General features: G+C 39.2%; 3 protein-coding genes across 5 annotated transcripts in view; 2 read left to right on the forward strand and 1 right to left on the reverse strand.

The window, feature by feature from the left end:
- The first annotated feature begins 4,946 nt into the window (after nucleotides 1-4,946).
- On the forward strand, nucleotides 4,947-7,564 carry Cluap1 (clusterin associated protein 1). The gene is made up of 3 exons (XM_017627871.1): nucleotides 4,947-5,781; nucleotides 5,836-7,212; nucleotides 7,267-7,564. Exons 1-3 carry the CDS (start codon nucleotides 5,760-5,762, stop codon nucleotides 7,374-7,376), a joined length of 1,509 nt encoding a protein of 502 aa, XP_017483360.1. The 5' UTR covers nucleotides 4,947-5,759; the 3' UTR covers nucleotides 7,377-7,564.
- Nucleotides 7,441-14,338, reverse strand: part of LOC108372207 (uncharacterized) — a 42,675-nt gene continuing 35,777 nt past the window's right edge. For both annotated transcript variants that reach the window (XM_017627850.1, XM_017627859.1), the window contains exons 4-6: nucleotides 8,548-8,665; nucleotides 8,363-8,482; nucleotides 7,441-8,216 (exon numbers count right to left, since the gene is read on the reverse strand). In XM_017627850.1, the coding sequence (XP_017483339.1) occupies nucleotides 7,728-8,216; nucleotides 8,363-8,482; nucleotides 8,548-8,665 (727 nt within the window). In that variant the 3' untranslated portion in view covers nucleotides 7,441-7,727. The remainder of the gene's footprint in view (nucleotides 8,217-8,362; nucleotides 8,483-8,547; nucleotides 8,666-14,338) is intronic.
- Nucleotides 9,462-13,404, forward strand: LOC108372190 (protein phosphatase 1H). 2 transcript variants are annotated; one of them, XM_017627844.1, is made up of 5 exons: nucleotides 9,462-10,585; nucleotides 10,826-11,561; nucleotides 11,624-11,792; nucleotides 11,876-12,547; nucleotides 12,602-13,404. In XM_017627844.1, the coding sequence occupies exons 1-5, from the start codon at nucleotides 10,233-10,235 to the stop codon at nucleotides 12,610-12,612; spliced, it is 1,941 nt and encodes a 646-aa protein (XP_017483333.1). In that variant the 5' UTR covers nucleotides 9,462-10,232; the 3' UTR covers nucleotides 12,613-13,404. The 2 variants fall into 2 exon arrangements, with proteins under 2 accessions (XP_017483333.1, XP_017483326.1); XM_017627837.1 differs by having other exon boundaries at nucleotides 12,765-13,404.

Consider the following 14,338-nt stretch of genomic DNA (forward strand, 5'->3'; position numbering starts at 1 on the left):
AGATATTTTCCAGATTTGGTAGACTTTGTTCAAGTGGCTGGTAAGTATTTTTTCGTCAGTGGCAACCCTAGTGACAACTGATACATACATAGGTATATGCATAGAGTAAATTTTTCTTATGATTACTAAATGATTACGGAGTCATTAAAAAATAATATTTAATTTAGTAAATGTCTTTAAAAAAAAATATCCAGGTATTTTGCTTTTAGATTTTGCAGCTTAAAATAGCTAATCAGTGGCGTTGTCATCGAACTGGAGAATGAATATTACCATGGAACTTAGTAAAAACCCGGGTGAACTAGCATAAATGGGAAAGAATAAACCCAACAACAACAAAGCGACAAAAGCAATTTACTATTTAACAGAGTTTTGTTTGCACAGGCATTGAGCGAAATTTGCAACGGCGCACACAATAAACACGTGTCGCATAAAAATGTCAAAGAAGTAAAAAATATATATATGTACATATATGCATACTTATATATTGAAAAAGCTCAAGCGCACTAGAAAAACTAATATGCATTTGCTATGTGTTCTGTACATATGTATGTATGTATGTATACATATATACATACATGAATATTAATGTGAGCGGCGAAGCAGCAATGGCGGAGTAAAATGCAAATCCAGCTATCGCAAAGTATGAGGCAAATGCAACAACATAATCCATTTGCATAAGCTGTACACGGCGTTCTCAGCTGTTGCGCCGTTATTGCGCGCGTGCACATAAATACATATGTACATATGTAGATAGCTGCACTTACCAACAAAGTCACTTATATACATAAATACATACAACAAACCGCTGAGCGAATTCCCCAAGATGCAGTTGGAAACAAAACCGCAACCACAGTTTTTATGACTGCTCTCACTCACTCTCTATTTGTGGCGTAATACTCGTCGCAAGTGCAAAAAATGATCAAAAATAATAATTAGAGATAAAAAGTACTAAATATAAGGAAAAGCGGATAAAATGCGTTGCATTCAGCAAAAACTCGCAGATGAGGTAATAAAATAAAAAACTTGCAAGCGTGGCTGCGACAAAAACAACAATGCGACTATTGTTGCCACTACAATTGCGAGAAGCGTTGCCAATTCGACATATTTTTACATATATTTAAATAGTGAGCGTATGTATTTTTCAAATTCGTATATTGCGTTTCTTTTACTGAAAAATCGCTACTTCATTATTTAGTAGTCAACAATTTGATCGTGCTGTTATTAATAAAAAAAAAAATTTGTTTAAAAGCAACTGCAATTTTAAGAATGAAGAAGTCTGCCGAGCAGATGTGTTGATCGGTTTCGGATTTCTACCATTTGTAAAATTATTATTGCTTTTCCACAAAAAAAAAATCTTTATTCATTAAAATTGTTGTTTGGTAAAAAACAAAAATTAAAAACAAACCACTTTGTTGGTGCAAATATGTATGTCCCTAAATAAGATTTTTAGAAATATGTCGACTCTATAAATAAAATCCTCAAAACGTCAGGGTATGTATATTTTTGAAGCTGACTGTATGTGTGCACATAAGGATTTACCAATACCAATAAGGGCCAATGCCATTTATTTCAAGAAAAAGTTGCGAAAGGTTCGCTAAAATCCCATAAGTACCAACTTTTTTCAATTTTCAAATGTATACCCTATGAATATTTATGGCACAGTGACAATGAAAAGTTTGTTGCTTGAATACATATATAAAATATAATATATATATAATATATATGTAATATATAGGCTTGGTATTTTCAGAGATATTAGTCCAGAGTTCCAGCTTTAATTTAAACCTAAGTGGATGGCTCTATCAGCTTTCGTTTGTTTGCTAGAGCTTCTCAAATATTGCAAAAAATGGAGATTTACAAAAAAAATTTTTTTTAAGCCCACCTTTCCTTTCCTTTCAGACCGCCTGCCCAGCACGATATCCGGGGATCCTGCTGCTCGGAATCTTGTCCATTCCGACTGCCGCAACAACAGTAATAAATATACAGGGTGTCCCAGAAGTAACGTGCCAAACTTTAGGGCAAGGTAGGTGGGGGGGTGAGCTCACTGATAAACAAAAACTTTTCAGGTAAAAGTGTCACCGTTTTTGAAATATTTAAATTTTTTCGAATTTAAAAAAAATCGTGCCTTTTCATGTGTTTTCTTTAACTGCAACTACAAACCGGGCAATTAAATTAAATTAAATTTTTTATGTAAAATTAAATTTTTTATGTAAAATACTTCCAGATAGTTGCCTCTCCATACTCAAATGCAATGTAGTTAAAATAAATTAAGGAACCATCATAAAATTAGGACTATTTCTGGATTTTTAACTTTTTGATATTTTCTTCCCCAACTTTGACTATCTCGGGTGAAAAAAAAATGTACTGAGCTATAACTTTACATTACATAAAAAAATTGCTCATTTAATAAAGATTTCAGAAAGGTGCCACACTTACTGTTTTGAAAAAAAAAAAAAAAGTTATAGCCGCTTTTGTGGGTAAAGGACTGAGACACGCTAGAATGTATTTAATAGATTTAAATTGAATTTGCTCTTGTTACCGTCAAATGACATGCTAAATAGTACAAAGGTACATTATTACCTGCTCCTGACATTATTTTGTGTTACTTACCGGAATTCGGACTAGAGTCTATAACAAGGGCTATATCTATCAATATTTTTTGTGAAGCATGGATTCACGTGAAATAAAATATACATGAGTCGTTTGAAGAGAAATTTATTCATTTATTGATAAAATATGCTCAAATTGGCGACCTTCTACTCTAATACAAGCTCGGCACCTTTTAAGAAAAGACGCTTTTAGAGATCTTAAACTCAATTGGGCTATCTCAGCAGCAGCTCCATTTATTTGTTCCCGCAAATGCTCTTCGTTTTGAATTGTTTTTGAATAAATTTTGTCCTTAAGACAGCCCCAGTAGAAAAAATCTAATGGATTCAGGTCTGGCGATCGAGCGGGCCACGTGATTGGCCCGTATCGTCCAATCCATCGGCGAGGATAAGTTTCGTCTAAATGAGCTCTTACTTCACGCCCGTAGTGAGCAGGGCACCCGTCATTTTGCAGCCATAGTCTTCGCCGCAGGTTTAAGGGTACATCTTCCAAAAGAGTTGGAAGCCGTTCCTGAAGGAACTCTAAATAACTGTGAGAGTTGAGCGTTGGCGGCAGTTCCACAGGTCCCAATATCTGACAATTAAAAATACCGCACCATAAATTTATTTTGTACCGGTACTGCGAACGATCTTCTCTCATTTCGTGAGGATTGTCTATCTGCCAACTGTGAAGGTTATGTAAATTAAAATAACCATCACGTTTGCATGATGATTCATCGCTCCAAATTATTTTATTAAAAAAGTTGGGGTCTGATTCATGCATTCGCAACATTTCACGGCAAAATCTAACCCTCGACAGGTAATCTCTTTCCTGTAGAGCCTGAACACGTTGAATGTGGTAGGGATGAAATCGATGGTCTTTTAAAGCTTTGTGAACTGTAGTTTTTGGTATTCCCGTCCGTCTTTCCATCATTCTCACTGAAGTCGATGGACCTAGTTCCACTTCCTCTAACACAGCTTCAACATCTACCGTTGCAGGACGTCCTGTTTCGCCGCCACGCCTTCCAGGTATGCGACCTTAAAAAAGTGAAAAATTATAGTTAACAAGCAAGCAAACAAGAAAGGTGTAAAAATCACTTACCTTCATATATTTCTCTATGGGTCCGGGCGAATACTTCTCGACCCGGATGTCGACGATTGGGGTATCGCTCTGCATAGAGTCTTTGAGCAGCTCTGGCATTACAGCAAGCTTCACCGTAAATTAGGTGAATATCCGCATATTCATGCGACGTATACTGCGTGTTCTCTGTCATAGTATTAATAACACAATGTTCGAAGGGTCCAATTTCACAAAATCCACTTTCACTAATTCCGGTAAGTAACATAAAATAATGTCAAGAGCAGGTAATAATGTACCTTTGTACTATTTAGCATGTCATTTGACGGTAACAAGAGCAAATTCAATTTAAATCTATTAAATACATTCTAGCGTGTCTCAGTCCTTTACCCACAAAAGCGGCTATAACTTTTTTTTTCTATTCAAAACAGTAAGTGTGGCACCTTTCTGAAATCTTTATTAAATGAGCAATTTTTTTATGTAATGTAAAGTTATAGCTCAGTACATTTTTTTTCACCCGAGATAGTCAAAGTTGGGGAAGAAAATATCAAAAAGTTAAAAATCCAGAAATAGTCCTAATTTTATGATGGTTCCTTAATTTATTTTAACTACATTGCATTTGAGTATGGAGAGGCAACTATCTGGAAGTATTTTACATAAAAAATTTACTAAGTATTGCCCGGTTTGTAGTTGCAGTTAAAGAAAACACATGAAAAGGCACGATTTTTTTTAAATTCGAAAAAATGTAAATATTTCAAAAACGGTGACACTTTTACCTGAAAATTTTTTGTTTATCAGTGAGCTCACCCCCCCACCTACCTTGCCCTAAAGTTTGGCACGTTACTTCTGGGACACCCTGTTTTGAAAGTTTAAGTTTTGAAAACCCAAATATTGTTAGTTTCGAGAGAAATGTTCAATAAATAAATACATATTATACAACAAAAAAAAAAATTAACCTAATCATTTGTTTGATTGCTCATATCTCTTGAACGGGCAGAGATAAGTTAATAGTTTTGGCTTAAGTAAAGCGAAAAACTACATCTTTTTAACCCGAACTTTTAAAATAATCTCGGCGTGCTAGAAAAATAACTTGGAATGCCTCTAATGCAAAAAAACGAAGCCTTAAAATGTGTAGCCACCCACCCCTTATTTCAACCCCTAATTTAGGGGCTGATGGTATCCCAATAAAAAAAACACCTTGGAAAAATAATTTTTGAAATTGTTTACAATGTTTTTCAGTGAAATCTCTGGATATTAGCCACTCACCCCTTATTTTAATCCCTAATTTAGGTATCCTAATAAGCTTTTCCTTAATCTACATTAAATTTACTACAATTTAAAAAAAAATTGTATCGAGGTCGTGATTTGGTTGTGAGATACAGCAAAAAGAAAAGCGAAAGGTCATACATTTTTTGAACATGGTCAACTTCGCCGCTCACTTCCCCCAATAAAATAAAGTGTGTTTACGTTGACTTTAGTTTTCCTTTAATTGACATAACTTGAGCATTATTGACAAAAAGAAATTATTGCGCTATCTCTATTCCTTCTCGTTATATTAGATTTTAAACAAAAAAAATGTGATTTAGCCCATAGTGCGCCATGCGGGTTCACTAGTTTATATAATTGTCTTTGTCGTTGCCTTTGACTGTGTATTAGTTTTTATTAAAATTATTCATTAGAACAGTTTATTTTTGTTTAATAATGCAGGAACAGCTTAGTAAAAAAAACAAAAAAAATCTAAAATTACCAAATGTTTTAGTCCTTTCCAATCTGAATTTAATATTTTATACTTATTTTATAAACTCCAAATTCGTCTTTGATGACGATGATAGATTCCTTTGGCTCAAGCTTGAGGGTTAATGCGAAATGTTTGTTTTCCCCGACCTGTTGCATTGAACTCGCTACACAACGCTAAGCTCTAAGCAACCATATCCTAGCAACAGAAGCGACGGGTGTGTTGTAAACAAATACTTTCAAGCCACAACAAACCGTTGTCAGCGGCAGAGCTAAAAGTTTACTAAAGTTGCACAGGAAAAATTTAATATTTTAGCTGATATAACATTAGCAAAATATATATATAATTCAATATCATAGATATGTCCTTCAAGGATGTGCGAGGTAAGTGAAAATTATTGAAGTCATAGTAATTTCCTACCACTTAACATTTCGCAGACCTCGCTGAGCACCTCAAACTACTCGGCTATCCGCATGTGTTCCCTCTGCAGGCGTTGGCCAATAATTTCGGCAGTCTTGCCTCATTTCATGTCGTCGCCGAAGTTCTCCAATGGTTGGCCGGTCTACTGGAGCCAGGTGCCGTACTGTCCGGCAGCGTAGAATCGGAGAATGAGCGCATATTACTTATACGCTCCGCCACCGAGTTCTTTGTTACTAAATCGGCCATAAAGCTCAATCCACGTAAGTTATATGCGTCTTCTGCCGTCACCGCCACCGAGTTGCAGAAGATCACGCGCATGCTGATCGCACCGCAACAATCGTCCGAGGACAAGGATGAAGAGGAGAACTACCGCAGTCTCAACCAGGTGGACATAGGTGATAAAATGGATGATTTGCGTCGTGCTCGCGAGCTCTCCACAGATCTAACTCAGCGCGGCGCTGCACTGCACGAGCTGCTCGCTAAAGAAATGCTACACCGAGAGACACGCCTGGCGCAAGCCAATCGTCCAATGGAGTTGGCGTCAGCAGAGCGTACACTTAAGAATGCTGTAGCAGCCGCACAATTGAAATTGCAATCGAGTCGCGGACAATTGGAGAATGCACGCGTCGAAATGAACGCGCTTAGCTCAAAGTTGCAACGCAAGCGCGCCGAATTGGAGCGCACCAAGCAGCGTTTGGAGGCATTGCAGAAGATACGACCGGCGCACATGCAAGAGTTCGAGGAATGCGAGAAGGAGCTGCAGGAATTGTTTCAACAATATTTTCAACGTCTACATGTGCGCGATGCGTTGCGTGCCCAATACGAAGCGCGCACCAAACGCAGTACACCTGTCGCCTCGCCAATGCTGCAGAAGCCGCAGGAATCATCAATGCCCTTCATACCGGAGGGTCTCATAGAAGACGATGACGACAATGAGGGCGAAGCAGAGCTGGATGGCAGTGGTGTGCTGCGACGTGGCAATTTCGGACTGGATGCGGAGATTCCAGATATTCGAGATGAGGATATGATTTTGCGCAACCGGAGATCATATAGTGGATTGATGGATGAGGCGGCGCGTAAGATGAGTAAGCGGCCAGGTACGGCAACTTCGCGCAATGGACGCCCAATAACGGGACGTAATCGTCGGCCTCAAGCCGAGCGCCTTGCAGCGGAAGATGGCGGGGACGTCGATGGACGCGGTGTCGGCGCTATGGGCAGCATGCTGAGTACGCGCGCTACACTGGGCGGGGAGGGTGACGAGGATGACAGCTCATTTGGTAGTTCGGACAGTGACCTGGGCATGGGCGGACTGCTGGGCATGGGGCGCGGGCAAGCACCAAGCGGTCTACTGAGCAATTTAGACTCCGAGTTGGCCAACTTTGTCGACGATGATTGTAAGTGAGGCGTTGGGAAAAAAAGCTTCCTATTATAATCACTTTTAATTTTAGTTGATCTAAACTCGATGGATGACATAAGTATTTCGAAAATCACAGGAGAACTGCCGTTGCGTCCGAAGACAGCAAGCAAGCCGGATCATCACAGCGATGAAGACTTTTAGAGCAAATGAATGCAATTTATTAGCGATCCGCTCTCAGACCACCATTTAGAGACACAAACACATGTAGGTTGTCTAACGTATATATTTTTATATCAATATCTCAATCCTACGATTAGTTGTATTTGTAGAAAGCAAAGTTGCAGCATCGAATAAACTAGATAATAAGTTTATGTATAATAGAGTTATTTACAATAGCAAACATCAAATAAGGCATACGAGTATTACAATATTATACAGTTAGGTATGCATGTCTGTTTATTATTTCGCTTAACTGTCCCTTGGATTAACGCACGCAAAAATACTCAATCCACAATCAAATGACTCGACTCAACTCAACTCAAGAGCTCTGCGCTACATCACCACATCGCGGCAAACGATTTTCGTTTTGGACGATGAGCGCGACCGCTGCTTGCCATATGTCTCACTAGCCGTCGTCGACGAAGAAGAGTAGTCAACATGGCTTCCCGGCTGGCTGTTGGTTTGCTCCTGACGCGCCAAAAAATTATCTGCTATATCGCGATCGAGCCCCGTATACTGAAAGGCCTCGTTGTCAATTATATCTGCTTCGGATTTGCGACGTTGTCGACGATTAGCGCTCATTTTTCCAGCGCGTGGCGGCGGTGGTCCCGGACGGCGGCGACGGTTATGCGGTGGTCCAACAGATTTGCTGCTCTTGTGTGTGCGATATGTGCCACTGGGTGCGCTGCCGGCTGGCGCATAAATCACAGAACCTGGACGTACGTAGGGCAGAGTGTAGGTCATACCGGGACGATATGGTACACCGGGAACAACCATTGTCGCAGGTACAGACGGTACGGGTGGAGGAGGGGTAGCCAACATCTGAAAAGGATAAATGTGTAAAGTGAAAAAGTAAAGAAAAACCCGCAGATTTGGAAAATTTCCGAATATTGTTGCGAGCTAAGTAAACTTTTTTAGTTTTTAACCCACAAATACTCTTCCTTCCTGTTCCCTAATTTGGAACTTACATTTGTACTTCCAGCTGGTATCAACATAATCGGGCGACCGCTACCGGTTTGCGGCAAACTGCGTGAGCTGCCCATCTGCGCTGTATACATCCACATGGCAGCCAACTTTTCAGCATTTTCCTAAAATTTGAGTACTCATTATTTACATTTACAAGAACTTGAGAAATTTAAAAAAAAAAATGTACCTTCTCACTACCGGTTAAGGACATTGCCTTGATGTATTGATCGACTTTTTCCTGATCCAATGCAATTCCAGTAGCTTTTGCTTTGATGATGACATCGCGTAGCTCAGCAGCTTCATTTCTGAAAAGAGGGCATATTTTTAATGTTTATACAGTTAAACAAATTATTTATTTGAGGTTTTCAGGAACTAATCATTTTATTATTTATATATCTGTGTTCGTATGGAATAGTAGCGTCGCTGGCTTTAGTATAATGCGGCATTCCCATTTTTAAGAATATTGACTTGCTAATATCGAAATTATTTCTGCACGTTTATTTGCCAAAATTTCTGCAACGGCTCGGCGCCAGTGAATCTTTCGCAATCGTATGCTGCGGATGCCACATTATACTAAAGCCAGCCCTTCATTTCATTTTTAAGGAGCTGGCAAATCTCTTCAAATTATTTTCGAAATTAATCTCTGATAGACCTCTTTTCAATCGACCTCAGTATTGTAATATTTGATTTAACAAATTGATTTAACTTAACTTTGCAGCAGGTGGCACTTCTTTTAAAAATTTATACTAATTTTTAATTTAGTCTATCTATGTATGTGAAAAATTTCATGCAAATCCGTTAAGTCGCTGGCGCGTGATTGTCCTACTTCCGATGTACAAAATTAAATTAAATTTCCGCCCAATCCCGCCTCATTCCGGATTAGTTGCATGTTTTGCGGGGTAGTCACTATGCTAGTTAAAAAATCTATTACTTGCTTTCTGCTGCGTAAAAAAAAATTATAAAAGTAAAAGTCAAAATAAATTCATATACTTGATAACTAAAAAAAAAAACAATTATTAATAATTAAAAAACCAAAAAATAAGAGAAATAATTAGAAATTTTAAGTGCATTACGAAATTCTGTGTGAATAATTTAACCGCAAAAAGCACAGTAGTTTGGTCTCAAACCCATTAGGATGACGGAAAAATAGCCGAATCGCAACAAAATTGTCGATATAGCAGACCACAACCGCTGGTAGTGCAGTGTAAAGTCATTTTAATGTCAATTTGACGTCTCACGTTGGCAAGGCAAAAACAAAGAAGTCACGAATTTTCAGCAGTGAGAGAAAATCGCTTATTACAGCAAACCAGAAAAACAAAATATTTTACTAAGAAAATTTGTTTTTATGATTCACTTTGGTGAAAAGTACAAAAAGTTCTTTGAATGCAGTGTACCGCGACACGAGAGTGATTTAGAAATCTGTAGCGGATTATTGATTTCTGCAAGCACTACCGAAACAACAAACGGACGTGGTGGCAGCAGCAGCAATCGTTGCAGTGGTTGGCTGGCGAGCAGCGACAAGTGGACAAAACAGTGGCAAAGCCACAAGCAATGTAAAGGTGTCGACAACAAAAACACGCATTGAGCTACTAGTTTGTAAACGGGTGAGTGCGGTAAGGGGATACGAAAGTTTTACAGCAGTTACCAAATTGCAATCGAGAAAAAAGGCCAACAAAGAAAATAGTAGCGCGATTTTATCGCCCCGTGATCTTCAACAAATAATTTAGATACTTAAGTTGACGTGTTCAAGTGTGACAAACTCTGTGTTTGTGCACTTCATTTACAGAGCAGCTGTTGGCGTATTGAACGTTTCCCCTCAGCTTACATTCCATCAATTAATTTATTGCACCCACAATTGCCACCTACGCAGCGATGTCAAACATGTTCAGCATAACCAATATCAAGAATCGCTTTATTTCGGTTATCGCCCCAGATATACCGCCGCTGCCATCAGTTCCCAGCCACCAACTACATCGTGGAGGTCCTTCGTCAAACTACCAGCTGCGAATGGTGCATCAACAGAAAATGCCCGACAAATTCGCATATGCTCGTCCACCATTTCTACAGCTTTTGACAATCGATGAGTTGCGCGCCTCGGCCGACCACAATGTACGCCCTATCATTGTGCCACGCGACATCAATTTGCTACCATGGGGCACTGGTTATGCTGAGTGTGTCAATTCCGGCAAATCGGAGTGGAATGAAGACCAGGCTGCTTTTTCCAGGAAAGTACAAAGAACAAACATATCGTATATGCTTGAAAATAGAACAATATCAGCTTATCGCAATTGTCATAGTTCTGAAAACATTGCTGAGTTAATGCTTATCAGTTTGTTTTGTGTACCTAATTCCGCTAACATTTGCATTTTCACACATACATAGTTTAACGCCAAAGTAAATCGACCGATAAGCTGATCCATTTTTCATTGTAAAATAAACAAAGTTTTAATTTTTTATATCAATAGGCAAGTACTTTCCGACCCAACACATTGCCATCCCGATTTACCATACACATACTATGGCATTTTTGATGGACACGCTGGTTATGGTGCCGCTCTAGCTGCTTCGCATCAATTCCACCACATTTTGCATGAAAAATTGGTGGATTGCATTGAACTACTGCTTCCTCGCGAAGAGGAAATGGCAAATGCAAAGCCAGATAGTGGCTTTCCGCACCCCAGTCAATTTCATAGACGCGTTTACAAGGATGAGCTCATCATTGGCGCACTGGAGAGCGCTTTCTTCAATATGGATGCGTTGATTGCACAGGATCGCGATAGATATCGAGATGCTGGCGGCTGTACCGCTTGCGTTGCGTTGTTCATCAATGGTAAGCTGTTTGTGGCAAACGCTGGTGACAGTCGTGCAGTTTTGTGTCAACGTAAAAGTGCATCCGCGCTTGATGAAAAACACAAATCATCTGCAAGCATAGTAGCAGTGAATAGCGCCGAGAATAATGCAGATACACAGGAAATATTTGCTGTGCCTTTCTCATTTGACCACACTCCGGAGACGGAACGACATCGACTACTTACTGTAGCACGCTTGAAACCACATTTGATGGAGAAACAGTACGCCGCAATGGAATATGCCAAGCGACCCCATATGAAGGATTTGGGCCAACGCATCCTTTGCCGCCAGGGTACAATGAAAGGTTGGACTTATAAAACGTTGACGCGCGAAGATTTACGCATGCCGGTGGTGAGTATTTACGGTTGAACGAATGTTATGTTCTTTGTTAACAGCTTTGTCTTAATTTAAAGGTGACGGGAGAAGGAAAGCGTAGTCGATTGCTGGGAACATTGGGCGTTACACGCGGCTTTGGAGATCATGATCTCCTGGCCATCAACACAGGCACACAAATAAAACCGTTTCTCACGCCACATCCTGAAGTGGTTATACGCGATCTTTCCAAAATCGTCAGCATTCCAGGTAAGTGCCAAGAAGATACATACATACATATGTTTGTACACGAAAACAAAAATTCTACAAAGCTGTATTGTTTTTGGATTTAGATGAGAATAATGAGGATGGTGATTATGGCATTCTGGTTATGGCCACCGACGGGCTATGGGACGTATCTGAGAATGAAGCTGTAGCGCGCACCGTTTTCCAAACACTCGCCAAATACCCTACAGAAAAGCACCGTTACACAATGGTGGCACAAGAGTTGGTGGCGCGAGCGCGTGGTAAAATAAACGATTCCGGTCATTGGCGCCTGGCCGATAGCAAAGCTGCTGCCACAGTGGATGATATCTCAGTGATTGTGATACCGGTGTATCAGTATTATAAAGAACACGTTGAATGGGAGAAGAAGTGTGCCCAAGTGCTACAGGAGCGGCGGGCCAAAGTGACACCTAGTGCTACCGAGGCGTGCGAGGATGAAACGTTATTGGTTAATGGCGTCACAAAGGCACAAGTTGAAGCAGAACACGAAGAGGATGAGGAGGAAGAAGTAGTTGTAGAAGTAAATCGACAAAAGGCACAAGCTGACGTCGAGATGGAAGAGAACGTAAGTGACGAACGAACGCAGTTGGCGAACATTACTACACCAACAACAACAAGTACTAATGAGGAGATAGCAGTCGAAAAAGATGTAAAGGAGTTGATTGAAAACGAGCTGGCAGCCGCTATATCTGCCCTGGATGCTACTGAAAGTGCAGAATATGATAGAAAAGATAAAACAGGTGGGTGAAATATTTTCTCAATGGAGTAAACTCAACCAACTCTGTCTTTTAAAGGCGTTGTTTAAGTGCAAGTTGCGCTCGCTGATGCGCTGAACAGGCTCAAATATTTCATTGCAAGTTGCTAAAGATAGTTTCTAACAAGAAAAAGACGAACGACACTCTGCGATGACATAATCAATCTCTCAATCTGTTTCACGCCCTCTCTCTACTATTACAGGAACGTCTGCGACCGTGCCGGAGAATGCAAACAAACAGAAGCAACCACAGCACCAACAACAACATCATCGCAATCGTAATCGCAAAGATAAACGTTGAAGAATCAAAAGCGTACGCTTGTTTAGCGTACAAATTTTATACTAAATTCAATAATTAGTACGTAGCAAATAAATTTAACTAGTAAAAACAAACGCACTTAAATAATAATCAATGTAAGGAAATAGAAAAAAAGGGAACTTGAGAAATGTTGACGTGTAGTGAAAGTTGCGCTGTGTTGCCGGCAGTGAGTTTTTTCGAGGGAAATTTCTTAAATCATTACCAGAAATAAATAAATTATAAATATTCGATATAAGCATATACTAATTTATTTTATTTACGTATACTTTGTAACTTATGGCCGCATTCAATCAAGGTGACCAAACACTGACCCTAGCCACATACCATTTCCAAACGAATGCGAAAATTTGTACTGAGCGGATATAAAAGTAATTAATAAAAGTGAAATTAACACTTGAAAGTGCGAAAAATTTATAAAAATTTGCAGGATAAAAACAAATGAATAGAAACTTTATTATTGTTCAAATGAAAATGTAATAATTCATTATTTTCGAAAATAAAATAAAATTTTTTTTGCAAACAATTTTGGATACTAATTTAACCTTCGAAAGTAATCACGAGTAACACCTGAAATATTTACTAACGCAAAGAATGGAAGCATTTGTAGTAGAATGACAATCTTTTGCTAGGGGTACAATCAGACAAGTATGTACTATAAGCAAAGCATATTGCTTTGAATATATGATACAATCTAACTTCTTTTTTGCCGAGATCAGTACATGTTCTCCACAGAGATTCAAAATGCCTTTGACAGAAGAAAAACAGTGCCCGGCATAAGATGGGCATTAAAGAAACGAAATGTACAGCCAACTATCGCCAGATGCAACAGATGGAAACTGCGTGGCGGTACAACAAAGGGATGCCCACAAAGAGGTGTCCTACCACCTCTCCTGCGGAGCCTAGCGGTGGATAAACTCCTACAAATCCTCTCAGAAAATGGCTGCTAGGATTGCAGATGACAAAATAATTGTAAAAGGAATGTTCGAAGGACTAGCTGGTGCGCAAATGTGGATTTTGATATCAACCTCTCAGATAAGGTTTTTTTTTGCCGAGGGTGGTAAGCATTTTCTTCCATATACAAAAAAAATTAATTTTGTTGATGCGTGATATGGAAGAAAATGCTCAGCACCCTCGGCAAAAAGTTCTAAAAACCAACGGTAATTTTTAGCGGCTTGAAACTTGCACTTCATTGTACTGAAATAAATGGGCCATAATATAAAATTGTATACTCGAGAATTAAAAAAAAAAATAAATAAACATTCTGACAAAAAGTAGGCAATTTTTATGAACTTTTTGGAAATTTTTATGAATTTTTTGGAAATTCGATTGATTATTGTAACCAATGAAGCTTTTACTTAAGTGGTTTCTGGTAACCGGTTACTAATTACACGCGAGATTGAGCGTTGGGATGTGACCGATTGTCATAGGCAATAAACAATTTCCTGCCCTCAAGCCATT

This window comes from Rhagoletis zephyria, unplaced genomic scaffold (assembly GCF_001687245.7).
Source record: "Rhagoletis zephyria isolate East Lansing unplaced genomic scaffold, Rhagoletis_zephyria_1.1 Rzeph_scaffold_00073, whole genome shotgun sequence".
Taxonomy (NCBI): domain Eukaryota; kingdom Metazoa; phylum Arthropoda; class Insecta; order Diptera; family Tephritidae; genus Rhagoletis; species Rhagoletis zephyria.

What these genes read in the sequence shown, in the direction of transcription:
- Cluap1 (XM_017627871.1), top strand. Translation starts at nt 5,760, where the DNA reads ATGTCCTTCAAGGATGTGCGAG. An exon ending in GTCCTTCAAGGATGTGCGAG is followed by an intron (nt 5,782 to 5,835) that starts GTAAGTGAAAAT and finishes AACATTTCGCAG; the next exon opens with ACCTCGCTGAGCACCTCAAA. An exon ending in CAACTTTGTCGACGATGATT is followed by an intron (nt 7,213 to 7,266) that starts GTAAGTGAGGCG and finishes TTTTAATTTTAG; the next exon opens with TTGATCTAAACTCGATGGAT.
- LOC108372190 (XM_017627837.1), top strand. Translation starts at nt 10,233, where the DNA reads ATGTCAAACATGTTCAGCATAACCAATATCAAGAATCGCTTTATTTCG. An exon ending in GACCAGGCTGCTTTTTCCAG is followed by an intron (nt 10,586 to 10,825) that starts GAAAGTACAAAG and finishes TTATATCAATAG; the next exon opens with GCAAGTACTTTCCGACCCAA. An exon ending in TGATAGAAAAGATAAAACAG is followed by an intron (nt 12,548 to 12,764) that starts GTGGGTGAAATA and finishes CTACTATTACAG; the next exon opens with GAACGTCTGCGACCGTGCCG.